At 43.4% G+C, this 23,734-nt stretch overlaps 1 protein-coding gene across 1 annotated transcript; it reads right to left on the reverse strand.

Moving 5' to 3' along the window:
- Nucleotides 1–629: 629 nt before the first annotated feature.
- Nucleotides 630–22,792, reverse strand: LOC146182340 (uncharacterized). The gene is made up of 7 exons (XM_084577430.1): nt 22,780–22,792; nt 15,550–15,624; nt 15,440–15,481; nt 13,853–13,957; nt 10,952–11,202; nt 9,468–9,627; nt 630–1,004 (listed from the first exon to the last, which is right to left on the reverse strand). The coding sequence occupies exons 5-7, from the start codon at nt 11,177–11,179 to the stop codon at nt 721–723; spliced, it is 672 nt and encodes a 223-aa protein (XP_084433556.1). The 5' UTR covers nt 11,180–11,202; nt 13,853–13,957; nt 15,440–15,481; nt 15,550–15,624; nt 22,780–22,792; the 3' UTR covers nt 630–720.
- Between the last annotated feature and the right edge of the window lie 942 nt (nt 22,793–23,734).

Here is a 23,734-nt window from a genome sequence, read left to right on the forward strand (position 1 = left end):
ATTTCTCCTTGACGTTAACGGTGTTACGAACGTGGGATGGCAAGTGTCGGCGCTACCCGGCGCGGCCACTGTGCGTGTGCGCAATGCGCTTTGGCCAGACAAGTTTCCAAGCAGCACACCAACATTGGACCGACGATGTTCCAATACTGGAAAACACTGGCGTCAATATTGGACCAACACAGGCTTTTCGGAAAATTACTTTTTCCGACATTGGACCATCATTCATACCAATATTTTACCAACTTACATCCACTTTGGCCCAACCAACATGGGCCTACTGTTGGATTTCCATTCATTGTCCAAGTTGGACAACCATTGCAATTCATTGGAAATCCTATGGTTGGAAAACTAGTGGCTTAACCTTCATAGGCACATCATTGTATTTTCCATTCTTGCCCCATTATAAACCAATGCCTTATCCTACATGGGCACATCATTGTATTTTCCATTCTTGCCCCATCATAAACCACTAGCTTATTTTACATTGGCATATCACTGGTTTTCCCATTTATGTCCCATATACAACAGGCATGCAAGGAATTTCCAGCAGTAGTAATGCATGCAGCCACTCATCCTATTGGTTGTACCTTTGGATTTTGCTATTTAATGCTAAAGAGCAAACACAGTCATTCAAAATGCATAAAAATGTTTATTTTCTTTCAATACAATTGCTTGCCTGCTGGCACAACGTTTAGATGAGGTCTAGGGGAGGGAGGGTGCTTAAGAGTGAGTGGAAGGGGGCACAGGGGAGGGTGCTTGGGCAAGGATGGAAGGGGCCACAGGGGAAGGCTGTGTGCTAGGGGTGGAGGGCATGCACGGACCCACAGTGCAGGGGGATGCCCCTGCACTAGCATCTGCATGTGGTGCCACTGTGGTAGGAGGGGTGAAGGCATCTGTAAATCGCCTTTTCCTACCACCTCCCCTATCACAGGAACCTGGCAGCCACCTGCGAATAAAGCCCTGCGCTTCGCTGGCATCCACCCCCAGCTTCTCCGAAATGGCATCTGCAGAAAATAAGTGGAGTAATGAGCAATTTTTAATAACACTCCACAAACATAAAAATAATGCACATTAGTTAATGAAAAGTATAATATGGGCAAATAAACGGGTTTGGCCATTCAGAAGTGACATCGGCTATGAGGGTGCCGTATATATACTAATTTAGATCCCCTGGAGCCTTTTAATGTACAGTCGACGACCGATTTTTCGGACTCTCAATGGACCACAAAAATGTCCGAAAAAACAAATGTGCACCAAAAAAGCTCAATTATTCACTTTGAGGCCGGAAAAAGTCATTAATGCTTTTCTGCACCACGCTCCACTTCCGTGCTAATAGGTCCACCTGAATTTCGCTTGCATCAGCTCATCTTGCGTCGGCTGCGCTGCTGCAGGTGAGTCATCATCATCTTCGCTCTCAGACTCCACAAGCACTTGGCGAATATTTCCTGTATCTATGAGCCCAGAGCACAGTTCCATGGTGGTCCATGTCTGTGAACTTTGAAAACGAGACAGCCGATGGAATTTTGACACCAGCAGTGCGAAGGTCGTGAATGAACTGCTCACTGCCTGACAACTGCTCGACGATGCTCTCCTCGTCTAAGGCAGCCGACTCTTCATTCAGCACAAATCCCACGCCGCGGAAGCAATTGCGCAGCGTTGTAGGTGCTATAGACTTCCACGCATCGGCGAGGGTACTAAGTGCTCCAAGCAAATCGACAGAGTAGGTTTTCCCACTGGCAAGGCACACCACAAACACTGAATCACAACACCCACTCCGTTGAGTGCCTTCTAGCTGTCGCGTTGCACGAAAAAAGAAAGAAAAAAAAAAAAACAACATAAAATCTGGAAACAGAACTGAAGCCAATTCAATAAAATGCGAGCCACAGTAGCGACAGAAGTAGTTCTCACATCAGCATGACCACGGCTAGGCCTACACGGCAAACACACAGAGGAACAGGCCCCAGTAGAAGCGATCACGCTAAAAGAAAAAAAAAAAAAAGCACTCCGGCAGCGACATTGTCCCGGAAACGAAAGCTGCTAGGCAAATATTATAGCCTCGATCCAGCGTGTTTAGCTAAGGAGCAGCACCATGAGCGGCACGCAAGGCCGGCACCGGTTTCGAGGCTATCGAAGGAAAAAGTAAAGAAACAAGATGGCAGCTACACCGCTCAAAATGTGTGGCAGTTGGCCCGGCTGATGCTTGGAATGTCCGAAAAATCGAATAGCCCTCCTTAGAGTGTCCGAAATTTTGAACAGCGTAATACATTGACTTTATAAGGTATGTCCTGGGGCCGGGAAAAAATCCGAATAATCAAGCATGTCCAAAAAAATTGGGTGTCCGAAAAATCGGTCGTCGGCTGTATACTGATGATGCAGACAACACTGCTTTCTTTGCATTTAACCTCCATTATTGTAATTTCAACACAACTAAACAAAAATTGCTGAAGAAGCCTCTTTAGATAAGAGTGCTGGCCTCTCATTATGGTCAAACCACCTTGCACTTGCTAAATGGCATCGCAGGTGGCCAGTTAATGAAAGACATGCGACCTCTAATTCATAACAGGAAGACACCACTCTTTCGAGGGTCATGTTCAACTCCGAATTATGGCATAAAACGATACAGCTCCAGAAATGTGGCATTAAAATAAAATTACGGAAACAACATATGAACCTTTTATAATCAGCAATATGGCAGATGATTACAATATTCTTCAATAAGAAATTTTAGCACAGCTCTTCAGATAATTAGGTTTTGTGATATGCCAGATAGTATAGCTAGTCTTCATTTCCCACATATCATTCATGCTTCAATTCACTCCTTTCCCAGTTCTTCACTGTTATAATGGATGCCTTGTTGTGGCTGTAGGAAGAAGGAAAACAAAATGCTAGCTTGTAGTTGAGCCACCTCCGCTGCCTCATGCAAAGGTGGCTCAGAGCAGGCCCATGCATTTTGTTTTCCTTCTTCCTACAGCCACAACAAGGCATCCATTATAACAGTGAAGAACTGGGAAAGGAGTGAATGGAAGCATGAACAATATGTGGGAAATGAAGACTAGCTATACTATCTGGCATATCACAAAACCTAATTATCTGAAGAGCTGTGCTAAAATTTCTTATTGAAGAATATTGTAATCATCTGCTATATTGCTGATTATAAAAGGTTCATATGTTGTTTCTGTAATTTTATTTTAATGCCGCATTTCTGGAGCTGTATCGTTTTATGCCATAATTCGAAGTTGAACATGCCCCTCGAAAGAGTGGTCTTCCTGTTATGAATTAGAGGTCACATGTCTTTTATTAACCGGCCACCTGTGATGCCATTTAGCAAGTGCAAGGTGGTTTGACCATAATGAGAGGCCAGAGGGACAAAGACGCGCGCCGCAACAACAGCCGTCGTCCACCCCCTAAGCGGTGGCAATAACGGCCTACAACAGATAGGAATTCAGTGGCAGGCTAGCCCCCGCCGCAAGTGGCGTTGACCTACCAGTCCCAGCCCAGTAGGGCCAGGAACAGCCACCCATATAATGGAGGCCTTGTGGCCCAAGAAGAGGCAGTGTTTTTCAGATGCTGGATCAATGGCAGTTCTGATAAGATAAGAAAGAAAAAATAAGATCTTTTGCATAGGTTACATGAGGTCATCACAGCAATGGAGTCGTGCAGTTGTCTTGGGCAGTGCATAAGGATGTTTCTATTTTGTCCATTCACATTTCAGTAAGGCCCCATAACACAACAAACTGCACAGATGAAGCATGCCTCTCTTACCCTTCCCCCTTTTCCACTCATGCTTCTGCCTTTCCCACTTCTCAGTCTAGCTGCTACCCTTCCCCCGTTCTCATCATGAACTGCTTTTATGGTAACAGGGGTGAAAGCAGGCTCAAGCATTTTGGAGTAGCTCAGGGAGCAGTAATAAAGCCATTTTAGAGGAGCTTTGGAGCAATAAAACGAGTATTTGAAGGACTCAAATTATGTTTCGAGCATGTTTTTGGATGAAACGCTTCTATTGACGACAATTTTCACTTCTCGACATAAATGCATCCTATTTGAATGCTTTTGATTTAAAATTCAATGCTTTGCCGTTTATGCACGCAGTCAAAACGTACAGGTCCTTAAAGTTAAATAACTGATCTGAGCAACAATTTGGAGGAGACTAGCAGCAAATGGAATGCCTGCTCCTACACTTCATAGCTTAATATCAACTTTGAAAAGCCGTTCACTATTTTGACTTGAGAGATTCAAAAGTGGAGTCTACCATTCTGATGCGCTCAAGCATTAAAACTTGTTTTTAGCTCACACCGATGAGCAGCACATTTCTGCTCTCTGCTTTGTGCATATCCTTTTTGGTCCTATGCTTGTGCTGACAATTTTCTGGGTACTGGTCAGTAGTGGCTGCAAGGAGGACAGAAGGCACTGAACGGTAGCCTTTTTCTCCTCCCAATTCTGTACATCACGGCCTCCAGTTAGTAACTGCTCACATCATCACTTGAGCTATGCTTGGGCTTCCTTAATTTCAATATACTAGCAAAAGACCCTGTGTGAGTTTTCAACAATCTTGAGAACAATTTTAGTGGTTGACATCTAAGTGACATCACCCCCATAACAGTTCAAGTATCAGGGTGTCTAGCAAACCACTATTTTCAAAATCCCCGACTTTTCCAGGTTTTCCCTGATTATTTCAGGTTAAATTTCCTGACAAGTGAAGAGGCTCAAAGATGTAGCTGCTGATGATAATGAGCATAGACGAATAATTCCCAGCAAAAAGCTATTCATTAACCATATTATGCAGTTTACAATAATGATCAGGCTGTTATTGTTAACGACGGTTTTGATTGGTCAAAATTCGGGTGTATATAGGGTGCCTCGCATCGAGGCACCCTATAGTTTCGGCCGGTCTCGAGGGAGACCAGGGGCAGTATTACAGAACTGTGTTCAGTTCAGAACGCTCTGCGATTGGTTGGAAGAACTTCTGCTCAAAGCCTCTCAAAAGGTGCTGTGACGTAAAAGCATTCAGTTCCAAGGTTTTGAGCGGAAGTGCTGTAATACCGCCTCGGCTGTACCTATGTGAACAATAGTGGCGTCGCCCACAGCCATTAAAGGAAACTGCACACGTTCACACTGTTGATAAATGCGCAATCAGCTGGAAAATTAGTTGAAGGCTTGCAGTAGCAAAAATTCTTAAAATAACAGCCGTAGAGTTAATTAAGGGGAGACGAGAGTCGAAAATGGTCAAAAACTGATATAGAGAAAACGCGTTTTTGGAATGTTTATCCTTTCGAGCACTTACACTCGAATTATTAACGCTGAATTCAGTCAGGAAATGTGACAATAATACAGTCGAACCCGGATATATCGAACTCGAAGGGGATCGCGAAATAGTTCGATATATCGATAATTCGATATACAGAAATCGGCTTGTGACGGCACTTACGATGTGAAAAAACGATACCGTATTTGTCGCGTAATCAACCCACTCGCATAATGAACCCACCCTTTACTTTTGCACCCGAGAATTTGAAAAAAAAAAAAAAAAAAAAAAAAAAAAAAATAAATAAATAAAAAATGCGATAAGGCTAGCTCGCTCACATGCAAGTGACGAGCGGCAGCGACAGAGCGAAAATTCGGATTTTAAAACGTCACGGCAGCCATTAAATGCCCCATGAAGAATTTTGTTCGAAATTCCTGCGCACACCACGTGCGTTGCACCCGGCCGATCGCCGCCACATTAGGCTTGGTTTAAAACTGTCTTCTTTGTGCTCAATTTGCGCTATCTCAAAATGGCTTCGCTCAAGTGGACTGGCTCAACACCACCTAGAAGACTAGGTGGTGTTGACTGGCTGCGCGCACCGGTTTACAGCAGGCTTTTGCGTCTCTCATTGACTGGTGGGATTGGCACGTCATTTTTTTTCTTGCTGTTTTGTGTTAGCCGCTGTGGCCGCCTTTTCATGCGTGCCTCCGTTTGTGCTCGTGTTTCTCGATGCGCAGTTTTATGCAGTTTTTCCTTGCAATCAAGATGCCAGAAAACAGATTGTAACCGTGCACGCAATACCTTTTGGAAGCAGTAAGAAGCGGGCGTGGAACAAAAACCAGAAGTCGCCAGCCACAAGCGTACCGTCGGGACCTGAGTTACAGCCAGTGCCAGACTTGTTAGATGTGCAAGGAACACCAACCACGCTGCCCGATTAAGACTCCGCGGGTTCAAATTACAGCGCAAATTGCATCCTGGATCACGCTACATTGAGTTACCGCCGCCGCGTGCTACTCTACTGCAGAAGTCTGTTCTGTCGGGAAAGTCCGCGATTCAACGAGAGTTTCACCTTGGCGTTAGCGCGGAATATGGTGCCGATACAGAGTTCGTGATTATGGACATGAAAGTGTTAAGCAATTTTATCGCGCACACGAAGCTCGGAACCTGCGGAGAGATCGCGAAGACATGAGCGGTCAACTGCCGGAGTGTCACAACGAACCCCAGCTGTAGCTCAGCTCGCTGACGCTTTCGCGCTGGCAACTGCCGGAGTAATTATTTTTCCCGGTGTATGAAATTTCCCTTACAATTCCAGGTTTTCCCGGCTGCTAGACACCCTGAGTATGCTTTGATCTCACATGACAGCCTCAATGGTATCTGCCGGTTTACAAAGCAGAACCATTACAAATCGTGCAGTTCTTTGAAGCCAGACAACCAGTCAATGGCTCATAGTAGTTTGCAGTGTCTGCCTCTCTCACTGTTCTCGCTTCCTTCACCACTGGCGATTCAAAAGGCTGGGAGAAAGTGCCATGTCATGTAGAAAGGTTTATTTTGCAATGGAGTCCCTCCAAACACTTGTGGCTCGTTTTAAATTTACATGCAAAAAAAATTAATGCTCCATATTTTTGTAGTTTATGAATATTTTATATGTATTACGCTCAGCACAAGATTTATTACACCTCTGCAACTGGTGTGCTGCCAATAGTTTTGACCACGCTGTCCCTATACAATGTACATGCAATTCACATGTCACGTCTTTATACTTCAAGCGCTCATGACATTAGCTCGAGCGCGCCCCTTTACGCGCTTGTAACCTGAAAGTTTTCTCAGCTCACTACAATGACAATGTTGACACGTAAACTGCCCGACACTGCGGAGAAAGTGCAGAGTGTAGGGGAGAAAGTGGGATGGCATGTACAAACAAGCTATCTCTCGGATCGCTACGATACATACGTGATGAAGCTCTCGCTATTCGAGGGCTGCATACCTTCCTCTTTAATGCTCGTTTATAGTGGTAAATGCTTCACCACCCCGCTGCACTTCTCAAAGCTGCTTAATCAAACTGCATCAGATTGAATTTTTTGTGAGCAACATTATTAATAGTCACTGAAATCAGTTTCAAAACACAACACTCCGGCAGCCTGTTTGGAGATGGTCTGGAGCAATATTGCATTTTGGAGCAGATGGAGCACGGAAAGCAGTTTGGAGCAAATGGAGCAGCACTTCCATACCTGCGGTAGTCAACCTGCAGCTCCTTTTCACTGCACCACTCTCAGGTTCCACGTTATTCTGCACTCATAGTTTTCCCCTTTCACGGTAGCCACCTTCCGGTTTCAAATTCCTAGGCTATCACTATACCCACATCCACTAAACAACCTGCAGTCTCTCACTCTCTCTTCTATTATGGGGAGATAGCGAAATCTCCACTTTACCACCTGCTAGCTGATGCAGGGGTACTTCATTCTGCTACTACCCATCACGAGTGGTAGGTGGCCAGCTACATCGATAATGTCTGAAACAGGCACCTATACAGTCGAACCGGGATATATCGAACTCGAAGGGGATCGCGAAATAGTTCGATATATCGATAATTCGATATACAGAAATCGGCTTGTGACGGCACTTACAATGCGAAAAAACGATACCGTATTTGTCGCGTAATCAACCCACTCGCATAATGAACCCACCCTTTACTTTTGCACCCGAGAATTTGAAAAAAAAAAATAAAAAACGCGATAAGGCTAGCTCGCTCACATGCAAGCGACGAGCGGCAGCGACAGAGCGAAAATTTTCAAACTTGTTGGAACTGCGTCCCTCTTGTCGCTCGAGCCACCGCGGCAGCTCAAAACAAGGTTTCTGTGTTGCATGTCGATGGCGCGCGTCAGTCCGTTTCGGTCGTCTCATCCACAGCTTATTGGCAGCATGCCAAGATGCTGCGCAGCGATAACGTCGGGGCGCGTTTATCTTTTGATAGCTCCTGCGGTGGTGGGGAGCTAACTTGGCAGTGCCCGTGATGGCTTGATTGCACAAGCTTGGTTCGATTTATCACGCCGCGCTTGGGGCGGGCGTCATGATCGCAGCAGCTGACCGCGTGCTTTCGCTGATTCATACATGCAAGGATAAACGATAAAAAATAAATAAAATAAACAATCCGCAAAAAAAAAAAATCCCTGCCGCTTTTTAACGTCCGCAGCCGCCATATCCTACGCTACGTCGCGCGTACAGCCCAACGATAGGCAAGGATGACTCTCGCAAAAAAAAAAAAAAGAAAAGAAACAGAGAGCTGGCGCTTCTTAACATCCGCAGGCGCCATAGCCACGTCCGCCGCCGCACCGCCGCACGTAGAGGGTTCGCAACACACGCTGGAGAAAGCGTCCGACGGCTGTCTGAAAACGGGCTGAGCTGGCTTGGCGCATGCGTTGCGCGTGCTGAAGGAGAGAGATAGCTCAGCAAAAGAATGGGCACACCCACGCACATGGCTTGCAAACGTCATGTGTTGGCGCGTGGGAAACGACAACTGCAGATGCGCGCGCCTTTGGGGAATGGGCGCGGCGCTGCCCAGACCAGCCCTCGCCGAACTGTCCCCTCTCATTCCTCCCGCGCGTGGCTTGACAACGTCACGCGGCAAACGGCCAAGGGTAATGCGACCGTCTTTGGGGAAGGCACGCTTTCCAGTGCGTGGTGCAGAGTTCGATACATCGAACGACCGGTGAAATTGAGTTCGATATATGACGCGGCTTTCCTATACTTTTACATGGGATTTTCAAGGGGATATTTCGTGAGTTCGATATAACCAAAATTCGATATAACCGGGTTCGACTGTAAAAGCTGCATTTAAAAAGTGTGGCTGCTCCATGCATGACACAGCCATGCAATTTTGCTGCCACTAGAAATAATTACAGCTGAGATAAGAAGTAGAAGTACTGACTCCTCTCGACCGCTCTAAAAAAAGACTAACTTGGCTGTCGCAAAGTAACTTGCCAGTGTTGACAAAGGAACTGTGTATGGTTTTGGAACAGCATGGTGTGTTTAGCATGGCAGCATTTTCCTGAAAACCAATCACCACTTATAAGCTACAGTTTTGTGGTGTGCCAGTAGTTTTACTATTAACGTGCTCCTTTCCACCTCTGTGTCACAATATAGCAAACAAGGCTTCGTAGCTAAAGCACCAAGAAAGTTTTTGTTAATGTTTCAAATTTAAATGGCAAGAGCAAAATAAAAAATATACCTGTTGCCACTCTGCATAGCCTCATCGAAATGAAGGCCTTCTTCCCTTTACGCCCGTGCAGGCTGTAGAGCCTTTGAACTTCCACTCCCATGATGCTTGTCATGATGTTGCTGGCCACTTCCTTTAGGGATCCGCCTCCCAGGCGCATCAGCTGCTTCCGCTGAAAGCAAATACACAATTAAACAATTGCTACTGGGGCATGAAACACTAATCACTACTTTATTAAAATTACATGCTGTCCAAAAAGTAATAATGCGATTACAGGTTTAAAATGACATGAATACCCGAAAATTTACCAGTTCTGCAATGTTCTCCGTCATTAATGCGTTATGCAGAGCTTTGTCCCTGGCCATAAAGAGCATTTTGCTTTGCTTTCCAAATGCTTCAATGTAGCTCTACTGTCCTAAAATGAACCTCACGAATCTGGCACATTCATTAACTAAAAATGATTGATTAACCCGTGAACCTGCCCTTAATTCTTTCGTTACCGCAAGAAAATGGCAGTCTTTCACGGGACTCTGAAGATATTCTTTTGCCAGCACAAATAATACTGCAGCAAGCGTTGTAGCAGACAAAATTGCACAGAACAAAATGCTCTTTCCAAAAACATAAGTACAAAGCAAAAATTTATTCTGGAACACACAAAAAATCGGAGATTGTAATTTTTGTGGCGAGTTGATAAAAGCAAGATAGAAAAGGCATGATATCTACAGATGTATTGTTAATAAAAAAAATTTAGAATATACATGACCCAGGAACACTGTAGAAAAATAAGCTATCTGTACAGCGCCGTTCTTCGCCTACATAAAAAAAAAAAAAAAAAACGAAACAGAAACAGCCTTTTCTCGTGCGATGCAGTGAAGCAGTTCCTGGTTTTTGTAGGCACCAAACCAACACAGTTGCAAACTGGCTGTAAGGGCCGGGTATACATGTTGGACACGTGGGAGACCTTCAGGAATGCGTTTTTGTGGAATAAAACCACTCAGACTCAGTCAAAGCTGACTAGTGAATAGCTGACGCCATTTCCGAGTAATTATATAGACGCAATACTATACTATATGATCAAGCCGACAATTTCATTCTATATTTGAATTAGTGCAAATATTTTGATCACAAAAATTTGATGTTAATGCTACATTGATGTAATGCACAAGTGGTAGGGATTTTTTTTTTAGCGTGGCCGCCATGCCCTTTTTTGCAACACAGACATTATTTCTCAAAAAGGTCCATCAAAAATCAAAACGTTGCCAGAGCAGGAAAAATTCAACTGGTTCTACAAGTGCAGCGCCTAAACTAAAAGATGGGTGGCGCTAGATACACAAGAAACGATTCTAACATGTTGAAATCGGCAATTTAAAGCATCAATCACCAGCAATCGATTTGAATAGGCGTGGTAACGAAAGAGATAACTTATAGCCGCTGATGCAACACATTGCCAAATGTCCAGCTTCACCAGGATTTGAATGTTAAGATTATATAATTACCAGCGCAGTAGCAACAGTGTCATTCTTTACAGCAGCTTCTGCTGCCTCCAGTTCTGCCAATGTGTAGGCTGGCAACTTGGGGTTGGTCACAGTTGCCTCAGCCTCTGGTGATCGGGCAGCCTGAGCTATAGCTGCTTCCAGGCTAGCAAGCCTTCCGAGCACTGCTTCCTGATGCTGCAGCACTCGGTGTTCACTATCACGCTGCTGTTGTCTAATCTCATACAGCATGCGAAGCACCTTCAGCTGGGTCTCTGAAATGCCAAAATGTTCGATGAGGGTAGGATTACTAAATGCTTAAGGCACCAGTGTGTAATGAGCATATGCAGCAACACTGTACTCTGTATTAGACCTTAAGAAAAAAACTATGTCAGGAAATGGTATCTTTAAAGTGACCTTTGTTATTTTATCTAGTCATTGATCATTTGAAAATTCATCATTGCCCTTTCACATACAGAAAAATTTGAGCCACAAATGATGACAGAACTGACCCATATTTAAGTGCATGATACATCAAATCACATCTCCCATAATCAGGCTTGTACTATGCATGTTATATGTAATCATTCTATTTCTCCCTAAGAATGCACTGTCATTTACTTTTGCATATCATTTGCAACAGTAAGGCATCGGGCTATATTAGAGCTAGATTAGAACTAAAACATGTTTCAGGGGTGCAACAGATCAAGTAGGATTTAGAGCTGTGAAACCCATATCCCAGGAAAAAACTGCATTTTGGAGCACAATTTCAAATTTTTGATCCTTTTAAGGAGGAAAAAACCTAACTTTCAGCACAAAATAAATGACGTGAATACTGAACTGCCTCAATGCGACCCGCAAAAAAAGTGACTCAATTTAATCATTTCCCCAAGTATGCGCTAAAACTTTCACCTACGTAGATGAGCGCCTTGCAATCCCGGAATGTAATGCAAACCAAACAAAAATACCTAAAAAAAAAAAGCTTGCCTATCTGGCATCGAAGTACCAGCTTTCCGCTTCGCCCTCCTCTGTAGATATGATTCATAAAGCCCTTGTCTGCCATTCCATAAGCTTTATTCATTTAGTTGTGTCAATGACATTTCGATGTCTACTGAGCTGTTGTACCTCAAATGATGAGCTGTTTCTCACGCCATACTGCTCAATCGAGACTATAGTAAAAAATAAGTAAAATATATATATATATATATATATATATATATATATATATTTTTACTTATTCGTGGGCGCTCTGAACAGATCTTGCATTCATTACATGCCATCCTGCTCTAACAAGTTGTCGAGCGGCTGGCTACCACCTCTTACCTTCCCCTGTCAAAACTTAATTCTGTGGCAGAGGACTTGAAAGTACCGTTAAAGAGGCAATAAGAATCGATAAAAAAAAAAAAACGAAAGAAAACTAGCATTCAAGTCGGGATAAGGCAGGACGTTCTTTCAAAGACAAAGAAAATTAGGCATGCTACAATTCTGACATGTGACAGAGGGGAAGACATGCATGTGTATCAGAAACTGTAGATTGCTTGTTGTGCCATGCTGTAGGAGAGTTTTCATTCTCATAGCTGTGTCACTGTCTCAGCGACCGCGTGCCATCTGCCATCCTTTCCTTTATCGCAGAGAAAAGTGGCAACCGCCTCGCCAGAAAACAGCTAAAGCTCTTCAAAAGCCGTCTGCGTAATACAAATGCCTGCGGCATTTTCAGGCCCGGTAATTGCGTTCTCAAGTTTTCAGGCTTGTTTTTTTTTTTTTTAAGGCTTTTTTCTCTTCTTCGACTCCAGCTTCATTCCTATTCTTCTCCCACCCTCGTTCCATCCTTCTTGGCCACTCAATTCAGCGCAGCTTTTTTTTTTCTCGGCCACCCCAACTTAGGGCGGTCGAGCTGGCCTTTGTGAAGCTGTACCACACTTGGGAGGAGGAGCGTTCGCCACAAATTGTTTTTTGTATTTTTCCACATTTTTTCGCGTTTTTTACGCCCCCCCCCCCCCCCTTCGTTTTTTGCTCTGCCTTTTCCAACTGCTCGCGCTTCTCATGTCTTCCATTTCGAGTGTTTACAGCCTATAAATAAATGCCCAGCGGGTGGCCAAGGCTAGTGTCCCTGTCTCTCCGTCTTGTGTCATGTGGCTCTCGCATTGTTTACGCTTCGCTACGTCGCTCGAGCTGGCTGAAACTGCCACCATTTCGCTGTGCAGGCCGCCTTTTTCAAGCGCACAACCTGCCCAGGTGGCCGCGAGGCTCACTACGAAAATGTTCCGGCACTCACTTGTGGCGCTGCCTGTTCGCCGTGAGTGCTGTCCCCTGGGTTTCTGCACAGTGCCTATAGTGACCCTCATCACATTACTGGTACTAATGACATAGTTCCTACATAGTGTTTTGAAACCGAAAACCTGCTGTCCCGAATTCTTCCAACAAGAAGTAATTTGGGCCATAATCATAATGTCAGAAGAAAAATTATTTGTCAATAACTCATACACAATTAACAAATGTCACACAAAAAGAATGTGCAGAAAGTAGATTCACGATGTAGACTATACATTGAGCATTATGTAGTCCTAGAGCAGTAGTTTGAGTAGTCCCAGAGCAGTAGTTTGCAATCATTAGTCCAGTCATAGGTTGCAATTAGGCCACAGGAAACAACAGCAATCTCCAGAACTAACTACAAGGCACTAACAAATGTCAAACACTAGGGAGGGCCCACCGCAAACTGCACAGTACAAATACTGAAAGAGCAAAACTACGAAAGCACCGATAAATTTTTTCACTACATAGGATCATACCACTGCTTTTGCAAAATATTTGAACCGGATTTTTGTATGAAAGGTAATTTCATTGAAACTTTTGAGTTTCGAAATGAACTGCACCTTTACTCCTTCAAGGCTGTTCACACAGAAATAAAAATGTGAAATGTCTTACGATGTTCAGTGGCAGTTGTGTCAGACCTGGCCGCAGGCTCCTCTGCCGGCTCCTGGTTCTCAGCATCTCCATCGCCGCTCAGGATATGCTCCGGAGAAGCTGGAGCTTAATGCAAGCATATAGCAATGATGTTAATAAAGGAGACAAAGTAATTAAAGGTGCTAAATCAGCTAATTCCCATTGATAACTTCTTCACAATGATAAGCACTTCGCGTGAGAATAATATGTACACAGAGCAAGCAGTAAACAGTGAACATCCCTGATTTCGCCCTCATGTAAAGCACTAATTCATAGATGAGCTGCCAAACAGCCTAGCCTTTCCTGTTGACTGGTATTGATGCCACAAAAAAATGAAGGAATACTATGAGCTATCTTTTTCACTCTACTCCAAACTAAATGAAGTGCTACAAAACATTTAGAAGCAGTATATGAAGGGAGCCAACAGCCACTGACACAAAGGAAAGCATACATTTTTTTTAATGTTTATCAATGTAAACTATATACTATAGTAACATAATTGCGGAGAACTGATTAAGAAGTAAAGAAAAACCTACACATTCTGCCAGTGGGATCCAAATCCACAGTCACTGAATTTCAGATCACACCAGCAGCATGTGGCTATTTTTCTTCTACTCTCTAATCAATTACCTTCATGATTATGTTACTACTTCAAATTCAGAACACACACAAACAAAAAAATTTCATGTCTCAGTGGCTGTTGACTGTTCATATGCATCTTGTAACGACGCCCCTCATTTTCCTCCATATTTCTTTGCTAAAAAGCAGTGTCATTCATACGCTGAAGTTACTTCTAGTTTCAGAAGTTTTTTTTATTTATTCCATACCTCTTACACTCATACAAGGTGCCGAAATGTTTACATACCCCCCCCCCCCCCCCCCTTTTTTTACTCCTACAATAGTCAAGTACACGATTCCATTGGCCCTTCACTAAGCACCCGTTCTTCCCGACTGTGACTGCCAACTAAGGTTTCTTTCTACTTTAAGCAGCCTTCAAATAACCTTGGATCATTGTAATGGGACTACTTAAAATTTAATGCTATGCCAGTTTTCCTCCCTGGCTAGAAATCAAGAAACTGGGGCACTTTATAACCAAAAACAGTTCTACCTAAGTACACCAGCAATGTGCTCTTTTTCACAAGTAATATTTTTCTACCCACTCACACTGATGTCCACGTGCAGTAAAATTTACTGGTGTTTTTATTGAAATTGTCCGTTTAGTTTAACAGACATTCGAACGGATGAGCAAAGATACAGCTTGACATGCATGCAGACCTTACGCAGATGCAGTCACGGGACACAAGAGGCTGTGTCATGCTCTGAGCCAACAGTGTCAGCCAAGAACAAACAAAAAAAATGCAAAACTAAAATCTGTACTCCCTGAAAAAAAAAAAAAGAAAGAAAAGAGGTATTTAAGCATGTTCTGACCCAAAGCAAGCCAGTAGGAATGCAATAAGGGTTCAGCTTTCAGCCATATTTTATGAACTGTGCAGCCTTTCCCTCTTAGCATCAACGTGCTTCAAATGGACCTACACTAAGAGTAAATAATACTTGTCAGTTATCACTTACGAGGTGATGGCAGACGGACAGCCTCATCAGGATATTCATTACCTACAAAAAAAAAAAAAAAAAAAAGTTCAACATATTTTGAGCACAAATAATTTACTAGTACCGCTTACCTGACAATGCCGAGCTCTCGACAGCTGAATTGTATTGATATTTTGTTACTTTCTTTTCGGCACTGTTGTATGTTCCTGCAAAAACATTACAAATCAAGAGACCAACTCTTATGCAGTCTACACCACAAATGCTATTTCACATGAAATAAAGGAAGCAAGTTCACCACTATAGTATGTTATTGCAGCAGGATGTCAATTAGTGAATTATAAAGCTTGTCACGGCAACCAGCCAATGCCAATGGCTGGACAGTCTTCTTTGAGGGAAACTGATGGGTTTTTTCGCCTTGAGTAGCATGCAACTACTGTAATCACTCTATTCTAAGCACCCTTTTTCTTTGCATGATTGCGATAAGTGAAATGGGCAGGGAGGTTTGGTTTGGTTTAAGGGGTTTAGCATCCTAAAGCAACTCAGGCTATGAGAGACGCCGTAGTGGAGGACTCCGGAAATTTCAACCACCTGGGGTTCTTTAACGTGCACTGACATCGTACAGCACACGGGCGCCTTGCTTTTCGCCTCCATCGAAAAGCAGCCGCCGAGGCCGAGATTCAATCCCGCGTCCATGGCAACAGTAGTCGAGTGCCGTAACGACTGTGCCACCCCAGCGGGGTAAATGGGTAGGGAGAGGCGGGGTGCTAATGTTCGAAATATGTAAAATGAAGCACCACCCCCTTCTTTTTGCAGCTTTGTCTCTATGAGATGGGCACAAGAAATTATTTACTTAGCAAAAAAATTCGTAAACATCTTTGGAAAACCCAAAGTTTGCTTAAACTTCCAAGCTGTAGGCAGCCCTCTACAAACTTGTTTCAACATCCGCTACGGCTCTTAAACTGACACCAAACCAAGCATTGTGCATCCGCGATACCCATGAAACCTGCCAAGCCCTGCCGATACTGGACCCACGTGACAACACGCTCATATTTATTGATCGCATTCGGTCAGTTTTCGGAGTTTTATGCTGCCATCTGTTACACAGCATCTATGGTCCCTAGAAAGACTTGCTAGTCTTCGTCTCCATACTCCCCAATATGGAGAGGGACACCTGCTCTTGTAATGCATGCAACAGTGGCACTGCACATAGTTGGAGTGCAGTTGCCAACCTCACCGCCAATGCGTTGCTCCGCACCGGCAATGCAGCTCGTGGTTAATGTTGACGGGTAATGCGCACCTTTTACTTGTCGCAACGGGAATGCCTTAAACCATGCTTGCTATGAGTGTTTTCTCAAGCTGCTTTACTGTCGACAACAAAGTGAACGTTGAACAAATAGCCCTTCCCACAGCCAGCCGAGAGTGAAAAAATTCATGGTCTGCTATAAACGGTAAACAGCTGCCTTGGAACATTAAAACCATTCCTTATGACGTGAATGGCAAACAAATGAATGAATGAAAAAAAGGTCGGCATATGCATGTGGTGGCGAAAATTAACAAAGGTTGAAGAAGTGGGAAGTCCCGGACCGGAAAAGGAACCTGTCTCCAAATAAAAAAGAAACTCGGGGAGAAGCCAGGGGGCTCAGAGCTGCAGGTCTTACAAAATGGTTACAAGAATGGGAAAAATGAAATAAAGCAACAAAAAATAAAAGGGGGAGGGGGGGGGGGGGGGGGTAAGTGCAGTTGAGAAAAGAGTTTTCGAAAAAGACTAATGCAGAGGTGCAAAACGCACACTGAATTTAAAGAAAGGAACACTGCAACCAGCTAGGGGGCAAGTGGGGGTCGCAAATTCTAAATATATTGGGTTTGGGTTTCGGAGAGGTCAATTTGCAAATAGACCACCTACACAAGAACTCTGTTTTCTATAGTTAGAAAGCTTGAAGGATATGGCTGGCCAAGTGTCTCTTGTAGTCCTCAGTAATATGCTGTATATACTCAATGAAACAGGCATGCATGCACCTTGCATAAGTCTTATTGTGGCACTAAAAAACTCCACAGTGAAGCCTGAAATTCTTTTTTTTTTATTTTGTGCTCTCAACGCTTTCATTCGTACACCTGAGTTTTTTTTTTATTCTAATATTCGCTATAGCACTTAAATGAAAGAAACTAATGTGGTGTCCAAACAGCACTGGATATATTCGATTCCAGTGCTCTAAGAGAACTTGATTCATTATTAAATTTTTTTTTTACAAAGACCGCTAGGGCGATTACCACTGAAAAAGATCTATAGCTCGGTCGCCTGCTTCACAATTTTCAGAGTTCAATAGCTCGATATTTAAATTCTACTTCAGGCTCTTCCTGAATTAACATGTCTCCGCAAATATAACAGACATGGAAGCAGGTAATCTGCTTGCTCTATAATCAGTCCACATAAAATTTATAGCTTTCTTAGAGTTTGATGGTACCAAGTATTGATTTGGAATAATTCTCAGTGTGGTGCATGCTAATTTCTTCAGATAATTTTGGAATGATAGGATCAGAAATAAACGAAATCTTTTCTTGAGGAAGGCGTGCACCTTCAGTAAATATAGTGTGAATTTAAACAGAGAGAATCATATCTTAAAAAATAAAAAAGACACGAATGCTGTTTACTGCAATTTTGCAGCTACCCCGCTTGAAAGTGCTTAGATTTGGGAGTGCTTAGATTTGCAAAAGTATATGAACAGTTTCTGCATTTTGCACCCATTAAAATATTGATCAAGTTGCACAACTTTCGTTCTGTGAGCTTACTCAGCAGTGAAACACTTTGTATCTTGTTACATTATCACTCAGTGTTCAAGTGATGCTAAATTGAACAGCCGGTGGTTACAGTTGAACTGCATAAATTGACCACTTTTATCATAGTCTGTTTTGTAGCAACAGCTTCACTGCGCCCCCTCGGGCCAAGGTCAGCGGCGGCTCACATTTTACTTTCGGGAGTCAGAGGACAAAGTGTGGCTAAATAAAAAAATTCTGTCTCCACCTTGAATCAAACCACTATTCCTTAGATCCCCGGCCGAGCTCACAAACCATTACTCCACTTTGGGCTCAGGGAAGCCAATAATTCTCTTCGTCTAGAATAAGAATGACAGTAGTGTTGGCAATGACTGAACATTTAGTTTATAAGTATGATGGCGATAGCAGCGACACTGGTGATGACAGAAATGGCAATGTTTGAGAAAACAGCCTTGCAAAATGCCTTTTGCCAGTTACACTCTTAAGCAGACTTAAGCACAGTTCATGCTTTCACTTTGTCTAACTAGGTTTAGCAGGGTTAAACCTCAGTCATTTCTTTATAATAGGACCACAATTTTTAGCTTGCTGCTAATAACACTGACATTTAATATTAACACCTGAGAGAACTATCAACCACATTCGACACTGCTCAGTCGAGCATCACCAAGCTTAATAGGGTAATTGCCAGCAGATGGCTAAAGACATACATATCACGTTCATAAGACTGAGTTCTTCCTATGGACGATATGACTGTGTCACATGCAGCCAATATATAAATATGCTTGCATCTGTGCTCTTTTAATAAAATAGTTTCTTCAACAATTCCCTGAATGGCCTCGCAGGTGATTTTTGCTAGAACGGATTTTATTTTGTTTAACTGTTTCCATTATAACTGAGTATTATCACATTCAGTATGAGCTATTGTAAGATAGAGCTTCCCCTGGCGCTCGAGCGGTGTAGCTAATACTAAGCACAATAGTAATGCCCTAGCAATTCTGCTTACTACTTTTATGTACGCTTTTCTGAACTGTGTTTTGCTGCCTTTAAGTATTTTTTCTTTAAGTTCCAAATGAATCCCTATAAACACTGCCACAAAATGACTGAAATTTAAAATATCTACTTTATATAGAAAAAGAAAAGTCAGCCAATAAAATAAGACTAACATATTCCAGTCGCATAAAAACATCTGACAACAGTTTGCTCAAGGTGCATTATAATGCTGCTATAGCTGGCCGAAAAGAAAAATGTATATACGTATATTTCACGAGCAATTATTACTAGCTGTAACATTAACACTCAGTTTTCCCTCAATTCAGACTTCAAGGTGGATTGTTTGTGTGCCTACAGAAGTACTGACAGTGACAGTAGTACCCGAAAGCTTGTAGTGGAGAAATGAAATGATTTTGATGGTGACCACGACTGAGCTTTCCATGTAGCAGTGGCGTAATTCCTTAGAGCTCGAAGTATATCTTCCAAGGCCTTCAGCTCAATGGCCGAATGGAAGTTATGCGACGAATTATGCAAACAGAACAAAAAACGATGCACAAAAGCACTGTGTGTTACCTTGATTTTGAGTGTAGTTTTTCCATTTGCATTGTAATCTTTTATAGTGAACTATCAATTAGCCAGCACCCTATACTTGCGGACAACTTTCTATGGCTCTAGGATAGGAAGGAAAGGGGCTTTTGTGCCTGCCCCGTAAGGAACTGGCTACCTCAGCCTAAACCAACTTTGCACTCTCTCAGACTCCCTCTTCACTCCACTACGCCCTGTTCTAAATAACATATGCCTCGGCACACATACAAGGGCGATCCCTTTCTCTTTCCGACTTAGCCTTTGCTGCAGAGTATCAAAAAGCTGCCCTTGCGTAGAATTAGCTGAAAGTGCTTGTGTGACTGGGTATTAATATTACCTACAAGCAGCTTCAACCAAATTTCTTGGTTGGATGTGGAGCTTGAAAAATCAAAAGGCTTGCAGAATTAGACATTGAATGTGGGCCTAAGCTTGCTAGGTGTCCACATTGCAGGTCAGCACAATTTGGCTGCCCTTGCTACATCAGTTCTGAGTTGCAGCAAGTGTGCAGCGCCTGTTCTGGCACTTAAGTGCAGGTTGGCACTGGCTATTTTCAAAACAAATGTGTAGTACACACCTACTCATCTTCTCGACTTGAAGTGACTAACTGTAGGCAGGTGTGCCACCTCCATTAATAGCCACCAAAATCCTGATTCACTTGACCAATCTTTAAAAACCACACCACAATTGAAGTGTCGCCATGAACCTGCCCCAGTACATCTGCTCCTTATGGAAGCCCTAATGAAACACACATGCTCTCACTAAACAACTGCAGTGTCAACATACATCATGCACATGTCTGCTTAGACAATCATATGAAGTATGTGTGGGAGTTTCCTTGCAGAACTTGGGCACTAGTCTCACTGATGAGTGCAATGACTCTACAATTTGCCAGCACGCAAATCATGCCTACTCACATGGCAGTGGGAGCTGCAGTTTCAACAATGATCGCTAAAGAAGTGCACTCTTCTTATAATGGACCAGCATGACATCTGCAGCTCTTTTAAAGTTGAATGGAATGATACGGAGGGTGCGATGCTGCACTTCTTTAACAAATGGCTAAGTGGAGCACCGTGAAACACTTCATGCAGAGGACGCAAATCACATAGACCTTACATGCCTATAATGCAGCTACTTACGAGATGTTGTGACAACTGCCACTTGGCACATTTGCCATCTGTATCCAGGAAAGGCAGACGGATCTGCTTGTTCTTTCGCAAGCCTGGTAATCTCAGAGTTCCTTGTTACTGGCCAATGACATTCTGTCCAATCTGGACTGAGCCACACAACTGGAACGACAGCAACACTGTCGTCCTCAGTAGGAAACTTTACAACCGCAAATGGTTTTGCCATTTCTGGACAGGAAAAATAAATGGAGAGAACGAAAGGTAAAAAAACAATTTTCACTAGTGCACACACCATGTATAGGTCAAGTTTATCCAAACAAATTCTACCACACAGTATCACCAATATGGTCGCAACATAAGTATCCATCAAGCAATGAATATAAGGCATGCAGGTTGCGACTAAATGCGCCTGATAAAAAAATTTGAAACATTGAATGGATCAACAGAGACAGTACAAGAAAGGGGCAGTCGTGTGATTAGTGGGGGAAAGACAATGGTGGGAGGAAATTATGAAACGACCGGCTGATTAGGCTGATTCAAGGAAAGGGCAGAAAGGAGTTTATAAGCTTAGTGGCGTAAGCTGCCGCCCGATACAATGAGCAAGGCAAGTAGAATTCATCTGTCCATCCACGTTTTAGGCAGACGGGCACGCTGCCGATTACTCGCCGCCTGTACTGACACGAGAAAAATTATAGCGAAAACTAACAAAGCCTTGCCAGTTGCCGCGTCCGCCTCTTGTGGGCAACGTCGTTTAGAACAAAGAACCCACACGAGGCATGCACATCTTTGATATTTGCAACAGGAAATGTATGTGTGTATAACACCTGCGAACTGTGAGGCACAACAAACACGTGACGTTGCTTGTGACGTCACAGCGACATACTTTTGGCGGGGAATTTGTCTTTTTACTTATGAACGAAAAACAAGGCCAACAACGACGAAGACAGAACGATGCTCGGATAAGGCAGAAAAATGGACACCGTAACTGTTCAGTCAACTTTACTTGACATGGATTTCTACTGTCGTTTTATGTTAACTGAAATGTTACGGCATCTTTAACCACCTTATCATAGCATCGTTCTGCCTCCGTCGTCGTTAGCCTAGTCTTTCGTCGCGCGTCATGTAAACGCATTCTGGGGCTTATTTCTTCGGGCACGTTTGTGAACAAGGGCCTTCAAGTGAGTTCGGCAAGCACATGGATAGAATCACATGGCTTGAGGCATTTCACTAAGGGCATAAATGAATGAAGCTGTGCTGCATAGAAAGCCAGGCTTTATTAATTCACGATTACTTACATAGACGCCTCACGACAATGAAAAATAAGTGTAGGAAAGCGACCACCGCTCATTCGTCACGGTCTTCATGAAATCCTCGAAACAAAATGACCTGAGCGTAGGTCTCCAAACGAGACGCGGTGAGATTATAAAAGGGTAAAAGATCTTGATAACAAAGTACATATCAGCGTCAAAGAACAAAAACAAACGAACGGAATAACGCTAGCGCTAGAACGCCAACCTGTAAGAGCTTAAGTAAGCAATTGAAATTGGGATTGCTAGTATTTAGAAGTTAATGCGTCTGAGAAGTCAAAATATCTACGATATAGCTTTGCTCCAATAAATCTCGCCCTGTTCACGATTCCATTATTTTACTCGCGCTTCATTTGCCACTGAGAGGAGTCAATGTGAGGTTACAAATTTACAACTTAAGCATTTAACATGTTCATGAGAAAGATCCCATTGACAATAGGAACATCACTGTGATAACAGCTAAAGCACGTTCAGCGAACGTTGGTGCGGTAATACGACGCAGTAAGCAAAACACGCAGCAAAGGGAGCGGAACGGAAGGCTTTGAGCAATGCGACACGCGTCTTGGGGGCAATAAAATCTCACCTTCACCGCTCAATTAAAACATGCAGCGATACGCCGCTCATGCAGACGTGTATCCGTAAAACAAGCCACCACTCTTGCGACGTGCCTGGGAGGCCTAGCCGAGCCGCCGAGCTGTGACGCAGCATTGTCCCATCGTCCGGAAATGCGCACATTCAGCGGCAATCACTTTCTCATCGAGCACAGACAGTCTTCGCCTTGCTGTAAAGCTCTACCACAACCAGCATAATAAAATACTGACTGTTTGTTACAGATAACCCACTCTGTACGCAGCACGCAACGATGAACGTTGAACCGGGGCCGATGACGCACCCATACCTTGCCCATACCGCGGATGAAAAAAGCTTTGGACTGAGCCATATCTGAGGAGAGAATGTTTTTGCAGATCGACGATGTGCAATCACGTGACACATGAGTGACGTAGCCTACACGTCACGTACGCGTATCTCGCGGAGTCTTTCTTTTTTTTTTTTTTTTCCTTGTAAGAGGAAGCGCTCGCGGCAGTTTTGTTGAGGGGCTTTATACCTCTGTCACACGAGCAGATTTAATGTCATTCGAATCGAATGTCATTCGATGCATCGAATGTCATTCGGTTTCTTTCGGTGCTACACGGTAAAATATAATGTCCTTCGCAAATGGTAGCAATTACGATCAGCTACAAAAAATGCTGCCCTTAAGGAGCATCAGTGCGCATAAAAGGCGTTTGAAATCGCTGTGTAACATTTTAAAGCTGATCAAAACATTTCTGTACGATAATTCAAGCGAAAAACATTATTTTTGGCTGTGCTGTAGCACTTTAGCCATAAAAATCCAAGCCAAGTATCGAGTCACCCAGAAATCAGAAATATGTAAACAAACAATATGGCTGAAAACAGCGGAGCGCGGATACACAGTGCGGATACGCACGGAGACACGTAGAGCATGCAATTGGCGTCCAAACTGTGAGGCGCTCAGTCAA

The sequence above is a fragment of the Amblyomma maculatum genome, chromosome 8 (assembly GCF_055883805.1).
Source record: "Amblyomma maculatum isolate TAMU_Amacu chromosome 8, ASM5588380v1, whole genome shotgun sequence".
NCBI classification, from domain to species: domain Eukaryota; kingdom Metazoa; phylum Arthropoda; class Arachnida; order Ixodida; family Ixodidae; genus Amblyomma; species Amblyomma maculatum.

Excerpts from the sequence above, each read along its gene's own strand:
- LOC146182340 (XM_084577430.1), bottom strand. The coding sequence starts at position 11,179 with ATGCTGTATGAGATTAGACAACAGCAGCGTGATAGTGAACACCGAGTG. Across the intron at positions 9,628-10,951 it reads ACACTGTTGCTACTGCGCTG|CGGAAGCAGCTGATGCGCCT; the intron begins GTAATTATATAA and ends ATTTGCTTTCAG. Across the intron at positions 1,005-9,467 it reads GCTATGCAGAGTGGCAACAG|ATGCCATTTCGGAGAAGCTG; the intron begins GTATATTTTTTA and ends TATTTTCTGCAG.